At 38.4% G+C, this 21094-nt stretch overlaps 1 protein-coding gene across 1 annotated transcript in view; it reads left to right on the top strand.

Annotated features, from left to right (window-relative positions):
- Nucleotides 1–547: 547 nt before the first annotated feature.
- NLK (nemo like kinase) overlaps nucleotides 548–21094 on the top strand; it is a 142786-nt gene continuing 122239 nt past the window's right edge. Inside the window, exon 1 of the mRNA XM_082861352.1 lies at nucleotides 548–2058. Coding sequence (XP_082717478.1) covers nucleotides 1601–2058 — 458 coding nt within the window. The 5' untranslated portion in view covers nucleotides 548–1600. The remainder of the gene's footprint in view (nucleotides 2059–21094) is intronic.

Consider the following 21094-nt stretch of genomic DNA (forward strand, 5'->3'; position numbering starts at 1 on the left):
GTCTCATCCCACTTCCTCTTCAAGCCAATGATTGGTTGCTCTGTTCTTGGTGCCCGGCTCACGATTGGTTCTTTCGTTCCACCCCTCTCTTCCAGCTTTTGCAGGCGGGATTAGCACGCAGCTTCCTGCTCCTGCCAAAAAAATAAAAGAAGAAAAAGAAAAGAGGAGAGAGGCGAAAGAAAATGTCACGGAGATCTTTGGTGTTTAATTCGCTTTTGGTCTTGTCGGTCAGGCCCAACTCTGCCTTTTGATTGGTCTTTCGATCTGCCCATCCCGGCTCGGGGGCGGGATTTCCCCAGGAGACCCACACTCTGTCGCCACTGGCCGAACAGTGCGCCTGTCTGAAGCTCCCGGCCCGGGATTGGAGGCGGACGCGGACAGGTGGGCGTGGATTGGCTAGGGTAGCCGGTCAGTGTGAGGCGGGGGCGGGGCCTCGGCGGCTGGTTGCGCGTGTCCGCCGCTGGCTCCGCTCTATCCGGCTTTGCTAGGGGAGGTGAGTCCGGCCGCGGCGGCACCGGCGGCTGAGGAGGCGGCGGCTCGAGGAGAAAGCGGCCGCGGCGGCTGAGGAGAAAGCGGCCGCGGGGACGGAAGCCGGGTGGGGGGGAGGGGGGGAGACGGAGCAGCCTTGAGCCCTGCGGGGGCCGTCGCGCGGGGGGACCCACCCGCTCTCCCCCCCAACCCTCCTCAGCAGAAGCAGCCGGCGGCGGGGGCAGGAGTCAGCCCGCTTCCGACTGCACCCCGCCCGTCTCCCGGGGCTCCCATTCTTTGGCCCCGGGACCTTAACCTCCTCCCGGGGCGGTTCCCTGTGTCTGGGCGTCCGAGTGCTGCCCACCTCTCTTTCATTGCTCCCCGCACCTCCTTACCTTCACTTTGCCCCGGTTCTCTTTCTCCTCTCTGTCCTGCCCTGTCGCCTCCTCTGCTCACTCTGTCCCTCCTGCCTCCTTCCCTGGCTCTTTTCTGTTCGGGAAAGTTTAGTACCCCCCCCCGCCCCCCCAATCAGGTCAACCTGACGAGGAGTAGGGGGAGATGTAGGAAGGCCTGAGAGTTCGAGGGGGGGAGCTAGTTTCCCTGAACATTTCCCCCCATCTTTTCACTTTGGGGTGGTTGGAATTTTTTTCAGTTGCATTTTTGAGGAGGTGGTAGGTGTTTAGAAAAGGATGTGGGAATGGAAGGGGTAGATGAGTCAAGCCTCTTACAAGATTCCCAGGGTGGTGTGTTACCTGATCCTTTTCGCGTGTGGAGTTCAGGGGGTCGGGAGGTTTGGCCTTTATTCCCACATTCAAAGTTGGAACCTCCCCCGAATTAAGGATGGAGTTTTAGTACCCACTTGTGGCAGGAAACCTGGGGGGAAGGGGTCCCTTTTTTCTTTTTCTTTTCTCTTTTCTTTTATTTTTTGGGGCAACCCACACCCTTCCACACACACTCACCCCCAAATTAAACACCAAGATCCTCTAACTTGTCTGGATTGACTGATGAAGACATAAAGCCACTTCCGCTCCATGATTTTGGAGGTGGAGTGAGTGGGTTTTTTCTTCATTTTTAAATGGCCAAATGACAGCTTGACCCAGTTTGCTTTCCAATCAAAGGGCATTTTTTTTGAATGTCTCTTTGTGGCGCAAGAGCCAACGCAAAAATGATGGCGGCTTACAATGGCGGTACATCTGCGGCAGCAGCAGGGCACCACCACCACCATCACCACCACCTTCCACACCTCCCTCCTCCTCACCTTCACCACCACCACCACCCTCAGCACCATCTTCATCCCGGGTCGGCTGCTGCTGTCCACCCCGTACAGCAGCATACCTCCTCTGCAGCTGCGGCAGCCGCAGCAGCGGCCGCAGCTGCAGCCATGTTAAACCCTGGGCAGCAGCAGCCGTATTTCCCATCACCGGCACCGGGTCAGGCTCCTGGACCAGCTGCAGCAGCCCCAGCTCAGGTACAGGCTGCCGCAGCTGCCACAGTTAAGGCGCACCATCATCAGCACTCGCATCATCCACAACAGCAGCTGGATATTGAGCCGGATAGACCTATTGGATATGGAGCCTTTGGTGTCGTCTGGTGAGTATCCAAAGAAAAACACAGCCTCTCCTGGTTTCTTCTCATGGTTGTCGTTGGGCAGGTCCTTTCTCATGGTTTTCTCCATGTCAACCCAAGTGGAACAAGCTTCTCAGCTCAACTGTAGGAAGGCACCCTTCCTTACCTGGTAAAGAGGCCTGATGGCATCGGTTATCTAGGCTTGTGCTTTGGAGTCATGGACAGCGTTGGTGGAGCACCCTCTGTTGAGTAACTCACATAAGTTTGTTGTCTACCAAACCTATTGTGTAGAACCTGAGCAAGCCACTGAATGGAGATTCAGTAAATAGATGAATGCAGGGAATGCTTATTTCTACACAGACCTTGGCCATCTCTCATGTTTGATTTAGTTTGAATCAGTTGCCCAATTGCAGCAAATGTCACAACTGACCCAAACTGGATTCTTTATAATAGTCTTGTCATTGGGGTATACGTTGCATAACTACTTTGCTCTTTCTGTCTTTTCATTCCTTAATTTGTGATCTTGATCCCCAGAAGGAAGATAAGGTTCATAGTTGAACCAGTTAAGTCATTGCATGAGTGGTTTATTTTAAACCATAAAGCTACAGTTGGGAAGTATGTAGCTTTAGTCTTTTGATAAGAATGCATTAAATATAGCATCACACATGAGTACCACAATTGAGGTCAGTAGACTGTAACTATGCAGTGGCCCACATTCAGTGTAATGTTTTAGTGTCATTTAGTGGCTTGTAAGTTGCTGTTATCCCTTGGTTGGCTGCTGTAGTAGGAAGTATACTTTTTAAACATGAAACTTCTCTACTTTTGCTAGTGCTAGTATACTTTTTAAAGTCCGAGGGCTTCTTAAATGCAACATTTTGTCTATTTGTCCTTCTTAGGAAGATTGATAGTTTATAATAAAATGTATTTCTCATTGTAGGGTCCTATTTCTTTCAAAACTAGAGTGAACTGAGCTTTTCCCCCCAAGGATTAAGTATTCTGGTGTGGATAGGTGAATTGATGTTTTCAGTGCTTCAAAAATAGATTCCTTCAACTATACCTCAATTTAAAAAAAGAAAAGATTCTTGTTAATGTATAGAAAAGCCCTCATCACCACAGGAGAACGAACTCTTTGGAACTAGCCTAGTAAATGTCTCCTTTCGTCATTGCTTTTCAGGCTATAATTGACATGTTTCATTTTTGCATTATATCTGGCCATCTTTATTTACATTTCAGATTTTATAAACTAGGCTACTAAGTGATCCGATCCGTCTTTTTTTAAACTGGTGAAGTCCAGTGTTTTCCCAGCAAGTTCTCCAAGGTGTGTGGGATTCCTGGTGGGAAAGAATGCAGCCGGTAATGGTGCCTTTTCAGTCTCTGCTCAGGGACCTGCCTGTTCTTGCCTTCCTCTCGTCCCTTCCATATCCTGTCCTCAGGGACTGCACTGTGAACTGCTGTTCCTTGTCCAGCCCTTGAGGATTTCAAAGTGGGGGGGCAGGGGGCAGGAAAAAGATCGTTCCTTGCTTTAAATTTTGTCATTGATTTACTGAGAATTTGTTTGGATTTTCTTAGACCTGGATGCTTTCTTTCATTTTAGTGCTTTGCATGCAGTGCTAAGAACTAGAGATGCTGAAAGGGAAATGGGTTGCAGCATTCTTGACTATGTTCTAAAGATATTATTCACCTACATTTCTATCAAATGGTGATGTGATTTGTAGAAGTTTTAACTTAAAGTTGGTGCTAAGGGAATTTTTTTTTAAGGGGAGGGAGGTGAGGAACTGTAGTGCTGAAACATATCCCACAGCAAACATTCTGGTAGTGGGTGTTCTGACTTACCAATACATGAAAAGCTGAATGTGTTTGATTTGAATCCATTCTAGGTTCTTTCATTGATCGACCCCTTCTACCACCCATGGAGTTCTTTCCATGTACTTGAAGTACCTCCATATCTGTGCCATCTTCCACTGTACACCAGTTGTGGAGCGTTTGCCCTGTCTGACTGACTACATTTGTAAGCCCTATGAGGGTAGTGACTGTGTCTGCTAGAGTACTTCTTTCTTTCCCCAGCACCTACCACAGTGTTGTGGCATCTTTGCTGCTTGGTTACTTGATCTCCTGGTCAGGTCCTCCTTTGTTCTTTAATCAAGTTTTTCTACTTAGCTGCATTGAATGTTTTTATCAGCTGTTACAGGTGAAATACAATTTGGTATGAAAAAAAGAGGAAAGAGTTCCAGGTGTGTGTTTTAGTATGCAAATTCTTTTCTATTTTTATATTTACATATTTATGAATTGCTGTCTGAATTGCTTATTATATTTGGAATTTGACTGCTATATGACGTGAGTAAGATTATTAAAACTAGAGATCTGGACACCAAACCACAGTGAATTGCACTGGTATTCTCAAACCTAAGCAAAAGATATTAGTGAGCTTTTTTACTTTTTAACTAACTGAATGAAAATTTTTCATTTTAATTTAGAAGGCACCTAATGAGTCTGAAACAACTATTTTCTAAAGTGATTAAAATGGAACATAAAAATATTCTCCTAATGATACATCATTTAATTCAAAGCACCATATAACTACTTGGGCATTATAAGATTCACTTAGACTCAAATATGTTTAATACATTTTGCAAGTATTTTTCTTCTGACATAGCATATGAAAAGAAACTATATCTGCTCTCGTTTCTTTTTTTGTACATGTACCCAGTGGTACTAACTGATGGCTAAATATGTTGCATATAATTTTAAGGGATATTATTGTTTCTCCATGTAGACAAGGAGAGATATTTGTAGAAGTGATGCAGCATTTTACCATTCAGATTTATCACTGAACAATTTAGTCTACCAGGCTTGATTTATCTTTCTGCTGAATTTAACTATTGGAATAACCTATCAGTGTTGGACAGTTGTGTAAAAGTAGTGAATTACATATTACCTTGCTGGTAAAGGTGGTGCTTTGACAGTTCAATTAAGGTTTCATTAACAACTGTCTGCTGTGTTTTATCTCAAAGTAAGGTTTCCAGTTTACCTAGTAATATCATGGGGTAGCCTGAGACACGTTCATTGCCAATGGCAGAATATTGTTCATGGGTTATCAAAGCATTGTATATAATTTGACCTTCTTCATCAGATAACAAGGCTTTCAAATGCCCATATGGACATTTTCATAATGCAAAACCAAAACACAAAACAACTCACAAACAGGACCCTCAGTTGTTTGGTGAGAATAATGTAAATACCTTCTTGTCTGTAGTTCACATTTGCCAGAGGAAAGTAAGTTATACTGTTCTTAAAGATGTATTATAACATAAAGGCTTCAGGGGCTCGTGAAGTGTATGCTTTTGAGAATTGGAGGAAGTTGACCCCATGAGAAAGGTTTGAGGACCGCTAAACCCAGGCAGTTTTGACATTGTCAGCCAAAAATATCAGATTGAATTAATGGTACATATTGCCACCTTAATAAAAGTGAGTGGAAAAAGCTTCTTCTTTATAAAATCAGTGTTTTTTACTTATCTGATTAATTGAAAGATCAAAGATCCTGGGATTCATTCAGTCTGTTGTCTTTGTACTCCAAGTAAAGTTGGAGAACTTTGAATTTTATTATTCTAATTCCTTCAGCAGGTTACCTTTATTTAAGTAGTTTGAAACTTAAGCATCACTGTACTGATACTTAGTTACTTACTAGCTGTGTGATCTTGATATATTGTTTAACCTCTCTGCTCCTCATCTATACAGTGAGGATAATAGTAGCACCCGTCTCGTACAATTGGTATGAGGATTAAATGAGGTAATCCTTGTAAACCAGTGAGTACACTGTCTAGAACACAGTAAGCACTCAATAAATGTTAGCTGGGTTTTATTGTGGTTACTTTTGGTAGGAGAATCAAACTTGTGTAAATGTGCATAGAAGTGGCTTCACATAAGATCAGATTTATCAGGTAAAATCAACATGCAGACTATTTTTTGGAGGCATGACTTTAAATACCATAGAGTGTCCCCTTAGTTGTGCTACATGCCAGGGAAGTAAGGAGGGTTGAATTTAGAGTTAGGGTAAAATATTCTGTCCAATTCTCTCAATTAATTAAAAACAAATGCATAGAAAAAACATAATATACATGTTTGTATGGACTTGGTAGATGTTTAGCCAGATCTGTACTGTTTTAGAAAGTATGGATTTCCATGCCTGGAAGGACATTAATTTTTTTTTTCTCAGAATGTAACAAATGAAGGACATCCTTATTGTCAAAGTTCAGCTTTAGTAGAAATTCATTTTACTTGTGTTTGGATGAAAAGGTGTGAATTGTTAAAGAAGATCACAGTGAGGCAGGGGAAATGTATGATTTAATCAAAAATTATTCAGTGTAAATCCTTATGCATGGCAGAGATTGTCTAGCTTGCTCATCTTGTGAAAATTAGAGGCATCTTGTATTTTCTGATGTTTTCTCTCCTTTACTCCTCAAATAGCAAACTATAATTTGGAAAAATGGGGAATGCTTTTGGGATAATTTTGGGAAAATGCTGGAGTTAGTTGCATCAGAAAGAGTGGTATACTAAACTGTATTGTTATTAACTGTGTTTTACAGGTTGAGAATCTGTAGTATTGAGAAGTTTCTCTATCAGCCAAGATTAACAGCCACAGCTGGATTCTTTGGGGGGGTCTGCTTTGTGAAAAGAGCTTTGAAGAAGCAGAGCCTGCACCATAAAAAGGAAACGGTTGCTCTTCTAGACATAACAAAGCATCCGTGTGAAACTAGAAATGTGGAAATCTATATTGTTAGTTTTAACTACAAACGAACTTACTTTTAGAAACTGCAGGTTCATTGTCATAAAGCAGAGGAGGCAAAGAGAGAAAATAAAAGTAACACAGTCTAATGATATTGAACTGGTTTCTTGGCGAGAGAAACTCCATAGCCTGTAACACTGGAAGTCATTTTGTACTTGGGCTCTTGGACAAGATTATGCAGATTTTATTCAAAAACCAAAAATGAAACAAAACCAACACAAAACAAAACACAACAAAAGAAACTCATTGTATTCTTAGGGAGAAATGTCATGTTCTGCTATTGAATATCAGCTTAAAAGAAAAAAGGTGATTTTTTTTCCTTAAAAAACACGTTTCAGAAAGAGTGGCCTTTTCAGACAAGCTAAAACAACAGTATCCCTCAAAATTACATGCTTTTTACATCTTTTTTAGCTGTCAGTTAGTAACCACTGGTGCATGTCCTGAGAAAGAAATAGGGGTAGATGTAGTTCCCTTTCATGTGCTATGCTAGAAGAATATTTGCAAAGTACATTAACTGAATGTTTATTTGAGTCTCAAGTTCTGGGATTTAATCCTCAAAATTTAGGCAACTGTAGCATTGTTGTTCCTTGATATAAAAAGCCATCTTCTAATGGAGTACTGGAATATTTCATTATCTTCACAACTTGGAGCATTAGAGTTTCACTGACTTCTATATGTAGAATTGAGTGTCTCTTCTTGGTGGTTCTTATTAGATTTGTTGATGTCCTAGCAGTTTAAGAATCAACTGTTTGTTTACTGTAAGTTTCCTTAATATGCTGATTTGATTTCTTTGATGGGAATTGTCAAAGCCAAAGAAACTTTTACATTTGTCATCCAACCAAACAGAAAGAAGTCATTGGATAGAAGCTCTTCCCATTATAAGATTATATTTGGGTTTTACTTATGATTCCCTGTGCTTCCATAATACTCACGTGAATTATTTGTTGATTGGGTCATCTAATGCAGATCAACAATGATTTCCTAACTAAAATAGCTTGTCAGTTTGATCCTTTTGTTGCTTGGGGGTAACAAAGAGTGCCTGAGGCAACAGCTGTAATACTGTGAATAAGCATGTGACAAGTCCTCATAGACCTAGTCAGTAGTTCTAAGGTACCTAGCCAAGAGACATTAGAAAAACTTCTGGCACTTTGGCATTATGAAAAGATGACTTCTAAGGAAACTATACTGAGTTCAACTTTAATAGTTAATTGTAATGGTGTGAGTAGAGGGACTCTGTACAGGGAATTCTGCCTTTGATCATGATTGGTGCTCTTTACCTAAACCCAGTTTCACATCTGTGTTTTGAATTAGTTTGGCTAATTGAATCATATGGAAGGTTTTGACACTGTTGGAAGTCACTAGTCAAAGTATTTTTATTGTCAGCCTGCTACAGACCAGCACTGTTGTAGGCACTAATGAGGATATTTCGTTCTATTACTAATTTAGCAAACCTGTTTCAAGTTTCTGCTATTATCTGTACGGTGCTTGGGATATAAAGATGTTTAAGTCACAGTATTGCCCTGAAGGAGCTTACAGTAAAATAAACAGTATGAAAAGCGATACATCCCTGCTCTCAGGGAGTCTTGATGGAGAATTGAAACTAAATTTGAAACCGTCAAAAACATAAGGACAAATTATTTTCACTTGTTCTTATAATACTCATTTACTGTGTGTTGACTGTTTGCCAGGCACTGTGCTGGATGATAAGGATTTAAAGGAGATTATGATCTAGTGGGGGAGAGAGATTTGTAAATGGATAGTTGTAATTCACTGCCATAAATGCAGCAATAGAGAGAGATACTCCCCGGGAATACAGAGGAGGAATTTCTGTGGAAGGTATGGATGCTTCCTAGAAGAGATAATACCTCAACTACTGAGTCTTAAGAATGAGAGAGTCGGGCTTCCCTGGTGGTGCAGTGGTTGAGAGTCTGCCTGCCGATGCAGGGGACACGGGTTCGTGCCCCGGTCCGGGAAGATCCTACATGCCGCGGAGCAGCTGGGCCCGTGAGCCATGGCCGCTGAGCCTGCGCGTCCGGACCCTGTGCTCCGCAACGGGAGAGGCCACAGCAGTGAGAGGCCCATGTACAGCAAATACAAAATATGTGTTAATCGACTGTTTATGTTATCAGTAAGGCTTCCTTTCAGTCAACCATAGGCTACTAGAAGTTGAGTTTGGGGGGAGTCAAAAGTTATGCATGGATTTTTGACTGCACTGGGCAGGGGAGGTCAGCACCCCTAACCTTCGAGTTGTTCAAGGGTCAACTGTATAATGCCAGCCACATAATGTGATTTAAAATTTTCTACACTAAAAAAGTAAAAAGAAACAGGTGAAATTAATTTTAGTAATTATTTTACTTAACTCAATATATCCAAAATATTATCATTTCAAATGTTATTACTATAAAAGTCATTAATTAGATATTTTACATTCCTTTTTTCATACAAAATGTACAAGATCCAGTGTGTCTCTTAGCGCTTACAACACTTCTCAATTTGGACTAACCAAATTTCAAGTGTTCAGTATCCATGGGGCTACTGACAGTCTTAATGACCAGCCCAGTTCTAGAGTCTCTTTGGCCTTTATTGGGTTGTTCACTCATTTCTGAACCAGTCACTGTCAGTGGGGTTAAGGTTACTTTTGGATCAGTCAGGTCCACCCCTGGACCTGGAGATGGAGTCAGTTATAAGTGGGAGGGATGAATTCCAGCAATGAATGCTGGGAAGGTAGTCATTAAATGACCAAGAACGCATTCATCTAACTTATGTCAGACTCAGAAGAACTTGACAGGGTGTGTTTATAGAGCAAAGTGGAATAATGTTCTTTGTAGAGAAGTTGTCCTGCCTGCCCTGAATTATTTGGAGTATTTTCCTTTTCTGAAGCCCTGTTTGCCTAAAGTAGCAAAAGGTAAAATTGGTACTTGATCCTTGCCATTTTTGCTTTCCTTCCCAGTTGGATCAGATATCCTCCACTGATTTCTTTTCTTTCCTCTCTCAGTGTTGTGGTTTTGTTATCTAGATAAAGTTCTCAGTCTTGTTTTCAGTTTAAGTAATATAGAGCTCAGTAGTGTGAGGCAGCAGACTTCTTACAGGGGAATGGACAACACAGAAACTTTTTGTTTATCCGTTCCTTGACCTAAAATTCTTGCTCTGAGCTCAGAGAAAAGGTGAAGAGAGACATTTGAACAAATGGATAAAATTAGTCATTTGACCCAGATTGAGCCATTTTTTTTTTCTGTCTGCGTGGATAAAAACCGTACTCCAATTTACATAAGCAGGTGATTTTTCTTACATGCTAATTTTTTTAATGTACCATGGCAGAGAGCTACAGATTTGCAGATTGTGTAAGTAAATTGAAATAAACCAGGTGACTTTATTTCTCTTTATTATCTTACCAGTACAGAAGCACCCAAAGGGTGCAATTATCAGGCGATTGTCTCATTGCACATCTAAGTTAACAGGCAGCCTGCTGCAAAGGTTTTTTTTCTCACTTCTCCACTTCTTCTCTTTTTAATTTTTTAAGATAGGAAACTATTGCTTTCTATATTTACTTTGACAGGGCTAGATATGGGGAAGTTTGAGCTTTAGTAAAAGTAACCCAGAAACCATAAAAATTGACAGGTAATGGTACTGTGCAGAAAAAGAGACACATGTATACTTGGTTTGGGTTTGAATTGCCTAAGAATTAGGTGAGAACCTTCAACTATGTTGAATTGGTTGGCTTCCTTTGTATTGCTTTTCCAGGTTCTGCATGTTATAGTATTTGAGGTTATCGTGAAGATAGCTGGTTGTGTACTAAGGCCAGTGTTCAAAATAAATATTGATGCATTCTTTTAAAAAACAAACTAGTTAATTACAACATGGTTTAAAATGTCATTTCAATAAAATAGAAATTTTAGAAAGGTACAACAATTGGTTTTAGGGGCTCTTTTCACAGAAGATTCATGAGGACAAATTAGCGTCAATCAATAAAGCATCTTTTATTAAAACATTCCAATTTTAACTTAGTAATTAATGCTACATATTTAATTCCTCAGATGTTATCATATTGTTTACCTCGTGATACGTGTGGAGATTAAGTTGTACTTTTTGTACCTTTGAAATAATGACTTAGAAATGAATCATAATTTTAAGCTTGCAAGTTAAAACGTTGGCCAGTCTTTTTTATCCCAGTACTTAAATATTATTTCTTTTCAGGTTGAAGAAAAGTAGTTTAGATGAACTTTGAGAGCAAAGGAAGTTAAAGAATGACCTGAAAAGGACATTTAAGTACAAAGGGACAGGATGGTTTAATAGTTAAGAGCCTGTACTCTGATGACAGACAGACTGCCTGTATTTAAATCTTGACTCTACCCCTTATTAGTTGCGGGCAATTTATTTAACCTCTGGTTTTCGTATGTAAAATGGGGATAGTAAATAATGGTATATCTATCTCATAGGGTTGATGTGAGGATTCAATGAATCAATATATATGTAAGGTCTTAGAACTGTGCTTGGCAATGCGTGTATGTTAGCTATCATTGTTATTACCAGTTTCAGTACATGTGAAAAAATGCAGTACCTCCTTAAGTTTACTAACCTAGGGCATATAACTAACAGTTTTTGAATGATTGTTGACAGGTATCAAGTAAATGACTATACCAGTGATTTTTTTTCTGATTAACACACAACTGTTTTTGAAAAATTCATTCAGATTCTAGAATGCCTTCCAAAGGTAAAATTTCCCTTAGCACATAAGAGAAGGGTTTTTCCTTGCTCTTCAACTCCCTCCTTCCACTCTGTTATCAAAGTAATAATATGTTTGTTGTAGGAAACTTGGAAAATACCAAAAAGCTATTTTTAACCTACAACTCAGAGATAGCCACTAATAGTATTTTGGTGTAATTTTTTAAATCTGGAATATGTGTGTTTGTTATGTTAGCGTTGGGATCATGATTATTACATTGTATATTTACAATTTTGTATCCTATTTGTTTCACTAACATTAAAAGGTAGGTTTTTGGCCTTTTTTTTTTTTTTGAGGCCTCATTTTTTCATTCTCACAAGCCTAGAGCTCTATCTGAAAGGAATTATAGAGTTGGAAGATACTTTAGAATGCATCTAGTGTAACTGCCTCATTTTATAAGTGGGAAAATTGAGACGCAGAGAAAAGAAGCTAAGAGAATTGTTCAAGGTCATGCAGCTGGTAAGAGGCTGAGCCAGGACCTTTGCTACTTTACCAGTGATACCTGTCCAACTTAATGCCTGTTGAAAATGGAGGAGGTGTTCTTCTAAAAGCAAAATAAAACAAATATAAAACAAAAACTCTATAAATGAAACCAGGAACAATGCTTCTGAAAAAAAAATAGAGTATTTTAGAATACTCTGTTGTTTGGTTTTTGTGTGCTGGTGACTCTAAGTTTTGGTAAAAGTTTAATGTCATGAACTACAAGGCTTTTGGTGGAAAACAGCTCACTCTTTTCATGTATGTAATCATGTTCTGTAAAATTTGAAAAATTTTAAACCTCAGAAAACTTGAAAGAATTGTACAATAATAATACCCATAAACCATTCTTCTAGATTAACATTTTGTGACTTTTGCTTTATCTACTTTGAGGCTATTTTTACAGAACTTGCTGAGATTGGGTTTCAATTAAATTTAGACTTACAGTGTTAAGAAATTTATGGTCACTGCATCAACTCACTGTTCCATGTAATAAGTTTTGTACGGTCTCCAACTAGAGAACGAACTGGAAATTTTCAAGCTTGTGACTTTTGGAATGCTATTTATTCCCTTAATACTTAAAACAAAATTCAGTGTGAATCAAATGTGCAACTGAAACATACCAGTCAAAACTAGGCTTCAGGCAGAATAGAAATATTCCATTCTGTAAAGTTTTTCTTTTTTGAGGTATTTATCTCAGATTGGGAGTTAAGGGACATTTTCAAAATAAGAACCTAAGATCTGGTTTCACAGTTTTATGACAGAGGACATGACGGAGGATATTACATTGTTGAAGCTAAATTTTAAGTTACTATATATATATTTTTAAGGAAATTACCCTAATAAAGTCACATGAGCCGATGATATTGTGGTTTGTGTCACCCAATTCACTGCTCTGTATTTTTCAGTGCCAAATAATTCCTTTGTTAAACTCATTTTCAGTAAATGAGACATTGTTTCCCAAAGGGTAATGATTATTTCCATATATAGCACAAATTCCTAAGAAATAAATTTTAAAGTTTAAAATATTAGTGATTAGAAATGGTTGAAATCGTCACTGTGTATATCAAGCCACAACTGTGTATGTGAAAAGGGCAGCTGCTGTGTTTGCTCCTTGGGCTACGATATAAGACATTTTGTTAATGAGAAACCCCAAATGGACAGCAAGTCTTTAAAAGTAAAGTCTTTTGGTTTATGTGCAGAAGTGGGTTTTATTGAGTCCACCCAGCTATTACATTACGTAGTTGCATAACATAAACACCAAGAATGAGGTAGCTGGAGTTCAAATCTAAATGACCTGTGACAGGTAAGAAAGATACATGCAGCAGATGCTGGTTTACTTGATGGCAGTTGATAGTGGTATCTGCAAATAAGTCACTGACTTCTTAAAGTACCTCAGCAGGAAAGACATTAAAATAGGGACATTGTGATGTTTAACTGGTGTAGGTGCTGAAGATTTAGTTACCAATACACATCAGCTTGTCTCTGTAGGTGGGCAGACTTTCTTCTTTTAATACCTCGGTTTTTTTTTTCCTCTTAAGGTAAATGCTTGTTCTTAGAAGACAAATGAAAATCCATCTGTTTCTGTCTCTTTCCCTGTCAGTACTAATCAAAGCAAATGCTTGTAGTCACTTAAGACACATTCCCTACCTACTGATCCACTAAAAATGATGAGAGCTTCAAAAGCTGGGACCATGTTTCATTTGCATCTCCAGAGCCTAACATGGTCCTTGGTGGGTACTTACTAAGTGTTTGTTGTTAAGCTGAAAGTTCCTAATGCTGTTTGTATGTCACGGTGACTTGTCGGAGAAGAGTACTACCACTGGCTCTTGCCATTACATAGATCCCTACTTCCTCGTGCAATGAGGAATTTTTATGAGAAAACAGAGTGGTACTTAGACTACCCCAAGGTGGTGATTTTGTTTTTTTGTGTTTGGATTTTTTTTCTTAAGAGTAAAGAGCCCTAATCTAAAAATAATATACAATAACCAACTATTCACCAAAATAGTCCTTTATTTTTATAATCTACATTGAAATAAGAATGCTGTTGAATTATTTAGGAAAAATACATTCTCAATGCAGTGCTGTGATCTCATGTTAGAAAAATAGAAACTGTGTCTAAAGTGTCATCTAATATATCAAAACATACCAAAGCAGTCTGTGATGCTAGCACAGAAAAAAAAAAAAATACTAAGCTCCTTATGCTGTTCTATAAATTTATGAGTAAATGCAGATTAGTGTGTACTAGAGATCCTCTTTAAAATTAGTGAGGAAAAATGGCCTATTTCTGTGGTGTGCTGGTATACGTTTAACAACAGGTTCTCAGAAAAATAAAAAAGCTCTAGTTTGTAGGGCTTGCCAATTTCTGTAAATACTAATACTCCTGTAATGGCCAGTTTCAAGCTAGCAACCTAAAGTCACTAAACGCTGAATTGGAAAAAGAAACACAGTAGCACACCCATTGTAAACTGTTTTCACCATACAGGTAAAGTAGATGTTAACCGTAAAAGCATAAATCATAATAAAATAATTAGGAATGATTTCTGAGTATTTATTACCTTTATTTTAAATATAATTTATTTCATTGTAAGTTTATATAATTTAATTTTTGACAGTTTGACCATAAATGTTGGTCAGTTGACCGTAAATGTAATAGTTTATTTCTCAAATTCTATTTTTCACTGTCAGCTTTGCAAAATTCCAGAAAATGTGACAGTCTCTCAAGAGCCAGTATGAGCTAGCTCCAGCACATCACTGGTTTATTTTGTATCTTTGTTGGGGTGTTTAGCTAGTGGTGGGGAAGAATGAAGTTAGATCCCTATTCATAAAGTCCAAGTGGATTAAAGATTTAAATGTAAAAAACAAAGCCAAAAAGTAAGAAGAAAATATGGATAACTGGTTTTATCATCTTAGAAGGAGAGGAGTATATTACCTTGACTTCAAAGCAAGACAAGAACATCAGATTTATCTGTGTAGAAATTTAAGATGTGTGTTTGGTAAAATATACCATAAAAAAAGTCTAAAAGAAAAAACAAAAAAACTAGGGGAAATCCCCCCGGATTGAAAACAACCTAAATGTCTATGAATAGTGAAGTGGTTATCTTTGAAAGATGCTCACAATTTATTAAGTGAAAATCAATGTCAAAGATTGTCCCCTTAGGGCTTCCCTGGTGGCGCAGTGGTTGAGAGTCCGCCTGCCGATGCAGGCGACGCGGGTTCGTGCCCCGGTCTGGGAAGATCCCACGTGCCGCGGAGCGGCTGGGCCCGTGAGCCATGGCTGCTGAGCCTGCGCGTCCAGAGCCTGTGCTCCACAACGGGAGAGGCCACAACAGTGAGAGGCCCGCGTACCGCAAAAAAAAAAAAAAAAAAAAAGATTGTCTCCTTAAAATATAAAAAAATTTACTCATATGTTCCAGGAAAGTCTGAAAGGATATCTACCAACAATGGTTATTACAGTGAGGTGAGAGTATAGTGGATTTTCACTTTGGATTTTATAATAATAACTTTTACTTTAAAGAAACGCTAAGAATTTCTTTATTATAAACATAAGGAGGTACATGATAGTTTCCCTATTTTTAGAGGAGGAAGCTACAGCTCAGAAAGCTCTAAATGACTTGCCTCAGGCTTCCTAGCTAACAAATGGTAGAATAGAGCTTTCACCCAGGCCTGTGCTCTTTTACAAACAAATAAATGTAATATTGATATATATAAAAGATATGTGATTGAAGTTATGAAGAATAATAAAAAAGTATCCATGAACCCACAACCTAGCGTAAGAAATAGAAGATAAAATCAACACTGTTGAAGCTGCCCTTAAAATACATCCGACTCCATCTCTCTGCCTTACTTCCCCTGCCAAGAGAAAACCACTCTCCTGAATTTTGTGTTTATTATTGCCTGCTTTTTAAAAAATGGCTTTTTTGAGATATAATTCACATCATGCAATTTGCTCACTTAAACTGTACAATTTAATGTTTTTTTTATATATTCACAGAGTAAATTTTCATTTTAACTTTAGAACATTTTCATCACCACCAAAAGAAACCTCATATCTATTAGCAAATTGCTCCCCATTCCCCCTTGCCCTGGCAACTGTTAACCTTTCTGTCTCTCTAGATTTGCCTATTCTGGACATTTGAGGTTGTAAGTTCTTTGTGTATTCTAGATACCAGTCCATTATCAGATATATGATTTACAAATATATTCTCCCATTCTTTTCACTTTCTTGCTGGTGTCCTTTGAAGCGTAAAAGTTTTTAATTTTGATGAAGTCCAATTTATCTGTTTTTTGTTGCTTGCTCTTTTGGTGTCATATTTAAGATTTTGCCTCATCCAGGATCATGAAGATTTATACTTATACTTTCTTCTAAGAGTTTTTTAGTTTTACCTCTTATAGTTAGGTCCATTTTGAGTAATTTCTGTATGGTGTGAGGTAGGGGGTCCAACTTCGTTCTTTTGCATGTGGGTATCTGCTTGCCCCATTGCCATTTGTTGAAAAGAGTATTCTTATTTCCTAGTTGAATGACCTTGAATGTTGAGTGCTTCAACAAGCACTCTTGTTGAAAATCAGTTGACCATAAATGTAATAGTTTATTTCTCAAATTCTATTCCATTGATTTATAAATCTCTCCTTATGTCAGTGTCACATTTTTGATTATTGTCACATTGTAATAAGTTGTTTTTTTAAGATTGTCTTGGCTACTCTGGGTCCCTTGCATTTTCATATGAATTTTAGGATCATCTTGCCAATTTCTGCAAAAAAGCCAGATGGGACTTTGATACGGATTGCATTGAATCTGTAAATCAGTTTGGGGAATTTTGTCATCTAAACAATGTTAAGTCTTCTAATTCATGAACATGGGATGTTTTCCCATTTATTTATTTATTCATTTATTTATTTTATAAATTTATTTATTTATTTAATTTTGGCTGTGTTGGGTCTTTGTTGCTCTGCACAGGCTTTCTCTAGCTGTGGAGAGCAGGAGTTACTCATTGTTGCGGTGCGCGAGCTTCTCATTGCGGTGGCTTCTCTTGTTGTGGAGCACAGGCTCCAGGGCATGCAGGCTTCAGTAGTGGTGGCTTGCGGGCTCTGGAGTGCAGGCTCAGTAGTTGTGGCACACAGGCTTAGTTGCTCTGCAGCATATGAGATCTTCCTGGACCAGGGCTTGAACCTGTATCCCCTGCATTGGCAGGCAGATTCTTAACCACTGCGCCACCAGGGAAGTCCTCCGTTTATTTAGATCTTCTTTAATTTCTTCAATTTTGTTTTCAGAGTATGTTTTATACTTCTTGTTAAGTTTATCCCTAATTTTTTATTGTTTTTAATGATATTGTAATTGCTTTCTTAATTTCATTTTTAGATTGCTCGTTGCTTGTGTGTACAACTGATTTTTATCTATCAATCTTGCCCTGCAACCTGGCTGAACATGTTTTATTAGTTCTAATAGTTTATAAATATATTCCTCATGATTTTCTATATACAATATCATGCCATCTGCAAAGAGAGAGTTTTACTTTTTCTTTCCCATCTTGCTGCCTTTATTTTCTTGCCTAATTTCTAGGGCAAGAGCAGATTTCCTTGTTTGTTCCTGATCTTAAGGAGAAGTTATTTCAGTCTTTTCTCTGCTAAATGTGTTAGCTGTGGGTTTTTCCAGATGCTCCATATAGGATTGAGAAAGTTCTCTTTTATTCCTAGTTCATGTTTTTAATCATGAAAGGGCATTGAACGTTAATTGATTTTTAAATGTTGATCCAACCTTGAATTCCTGAGATAAATTCCTGAGATATACACTTAATCATGGTGTATAATCTGCTTTATTTTATCTTTTTGTATGTTTTATATTTATTTATTTATTTTTGGCTGCGTTGGGTCTTCGTTGCTGTGCACAGGCTTTCTCTAGTTGCGGCGCACAGGCTTCTCATTGCAGCGGCTTCTCTTTGTTGTGGAGCACGGGCTCTAGGCACGTGGGCTTCAGTAGTTGTGGCTCTGAGGCTGTAGAGCACAGGCTCAGTAGTTGTGGCACAGGGGCTTAGTTGCTCCGTGGCATGTGCCATCTTCCTGGACCAGGGCTCGAACCTGTGTCCACTGGCAGGCAGATTCTTAACCACTGCGCCACCAGGGAAGTCCCTGTTTGTTTTAAATAGACTTTATTGTTTAGGTTTTAGTTTTAGGTTCACAGCAAAGTTGAACAGAACCTACAGAGTTCCTATAAACTCACTGATCCTGCTCATGAACAGCCTCCTCCACTATGAACATCCTGAACCAGAGTGATAAATTTTTTACAATCAATGAACCTACACTGACACATCGTTATCACCCAAAGTATGTAGTTTACACTAGGGTTTACTCTTGGTGTACATTCAATGGGTTTTGACAAATGTATCATGACAAGTATTCAGCATTGTAGTATCATACAGAATAGTTTCACTGTCCTAAAAATCCTCTGTGCTCTGTGTATTCATTTATCCCTCCCCCTTAACCACTGACAACCACTGATCTTTTTAGTGCCTCCAGAGTTTTCCCTTTTCATGTCATGTAGTTGGAATCATACGGTATGAAGCCTTTTCAGATTGACTCCTGTCACTTAGTAATACGCATTTAAGGTTCCTCCATGTCTGTTTATGGCTTGATAGCTCATTTCCTTTGAGTGCTGAATAATATTCCATTTTCTGGGTATGCCACAGTTTATTTATCCATTCACCTACTGAAGGACATTTTGGATACTTCCAAGTTTTGGTAAGTATGAATAGAGCTGCTAAGAACATTCATATGCAGGTTTTTGTGTAGACATAAATTCTCAGAGCTTTGGGTAAATACCAAGGAGCATGATTGCTAGATTGTATGGTAAGAGTATGTTTAGCTTTGTAAGAAATTGCCAGTCTGCCTTCCAAAGTGGCTGAACCATTTTGCATTATCTCCAGCAATGTGTGAGAGTTCCTGTTGTTCTGCATCCTCACAAGCAGTTGTTGTTCTGGATTTTGGCCATTCTAAGCAGTATGTAGTGGTATCTCCTATTTGCATTCCCTGATAACATATGATGTGGTGCATCTCTTCATATGCTTATATGCCATCTGTATATCTTTTTTGGGGAGGTGTTTGTTAAGGTCTTTGGCCCATTTTTTAATCAGATTGTTTTTCTTCTCTTATTGTTGAGTTTTAATCTTTGTATAGTTTGGATAACTTCTTTATTAGATATGTCTTTTGCAAATATTTCCCCTAATATTTAGCTTGTCTTCTCATTCTCTCGATGCTTTATTTTTATTTTATTTTACTATTTTTTTAAAATAAATTTATTTATTTATTTTTGGCTGCATTGGGTGTTCGTTGCTGTGTGCAGGCTTCTCATTGTGGTGGCTTCTCTTGTTGGGGAGCATGGGCTCTGGCACGTGGGCTTCAGTAGTTGTGGCTCATGGGCTCTAGAATGCAGGCTCAGTAGTTGTGGTGCACGGGCTTAGTTGCTTCGCGGCATGTGGGATCTTCCTGGACCAGGGCTCAAACCCATGTCCCCTGCATTGGCAGGCGGATTCTTAACCACTGCGCCACCAAGGAAGCCCTGATGCTTTATTTTTAAAAGAGTTTTATTGAGGTATAATTTACATGCTATGAAATTCTCCTGTTTAGAGCACAATATATAGTTCATTGAGTTTTAGTAAATTTATACAATTGTGCAACCATCACCATAGTCCAGTTTTAGAACAGTTCTATCACCCCATAAAATTCCCTAAACAACCTGTTGTTTGGTTTTGCTTATTTTGGGACTTTATACATATGGTAAAGTTTAAATGGACTTTAAAGTGCTTTGGGGAATTCCCTGGTGGTCCAGTGGTTAGGACTTCGCACTTCCACTGCTGGGGGCCTGGGTTCGATCCCTGGTCTGGGAACGAAGATCCTGCATGCTGTGTAGCACGGCCAACAAATAAATAAATAAATTGCAGGAAATAAATAAGTAAGTAAATAAAGTACTTTGCACTCTATAAAGAAAGGTATAAATAGAGAATACAGTAACTTAATAAATTTGGTTCCTGTTTCTAATTTTAAAATATGATAAAGAATTGAGATGAATTTGTTTTATTTGTCAACATTTTAATGAGTCTCTGAGGGAACACATGATAAGAGTTTATACAGAATCTTTATACTTTAGAGGATAGTTGACCCATTTATTCAGGCTCCTCAAACCAAAGGAAACATTCAATTAGGTTTAATATAAAAATGGTTCTTTGTAGTATGCCTTTAAATGTCTTCTCCATCTAACTTTTTATGGTGTCCACGATAGCTTCAAAGATATTTGCATAAGTTTCACCATTTTGTTTACCTTACCAAATAAAAATAATTCTTTCCTATTAGAATGAACTAATTGTTTTTCTCTTAACTTAAACTGTAATTATTCTGTTGTTTTTTGAACCTGAGTTCTGGGGAATTTTGTTGTAGGGAATAACCCCTGAACCTTAATACTGAGCACCTGCTGTTATTTAAAAGCTGCATCCTCAGATAACTAATTCTTAGTAAACATGGTCTATAAGAGATGGTGGTAGGAATAGTTAGGTTTTTTTTGTTTGTTTGTTTGTTTTTTGGAATAGTTAGTTTTACATAGGCTTTTAAAGGAGCCCGTAATCTTATAGTTAGAAGAAAATTGAAAAAAGACATTTTAAAAGTCATGATTTTGAATGATCCCAGAGATAATTTTTCTGATGCCTTAGTTATGAGGCAACAGTGCTAGTGACGAAAGTAGCAGCAGCTAATTTGTATGCTATGTCACTTGAGTTCCTAACTTGAATGAGAATAATAAAAGTTATTAAATGGTTTGTGGGGTCTCTGTATTTCATGTAAGTATCTAATGAGGATCCATTCTTCCTCAAAACTAGAAATGCAGCCTCTTTTCTTAGAAGCTTTATTTTTTAGTTGTGGATGTGAAAGAGACATAAAGATCACTTAATCCAGTACACTCAATTAATGCTCTAGTAATTGATGATTCCTTCCTTCAGTGTTGCTATATAGGGGATATCTTGGATTGCTCGATTTATTATAAAATTAATTTTTAAGAAAATAATGCCATGTAAGTTAGTGGGGAAGATTTGAGA

Source organism: Leucopleurus acutus, assembly GCF_964270905.1.
Source record: "Leucopleurus acutus genome assembly, chromosome: 19".
NCBI classification, from domain to species: Eukaryota; Metazoa; Chordata; class Mammalia; order Artiodactyla; family Delphinidae; genus Leucopleurus; species Leucopleurus acutus.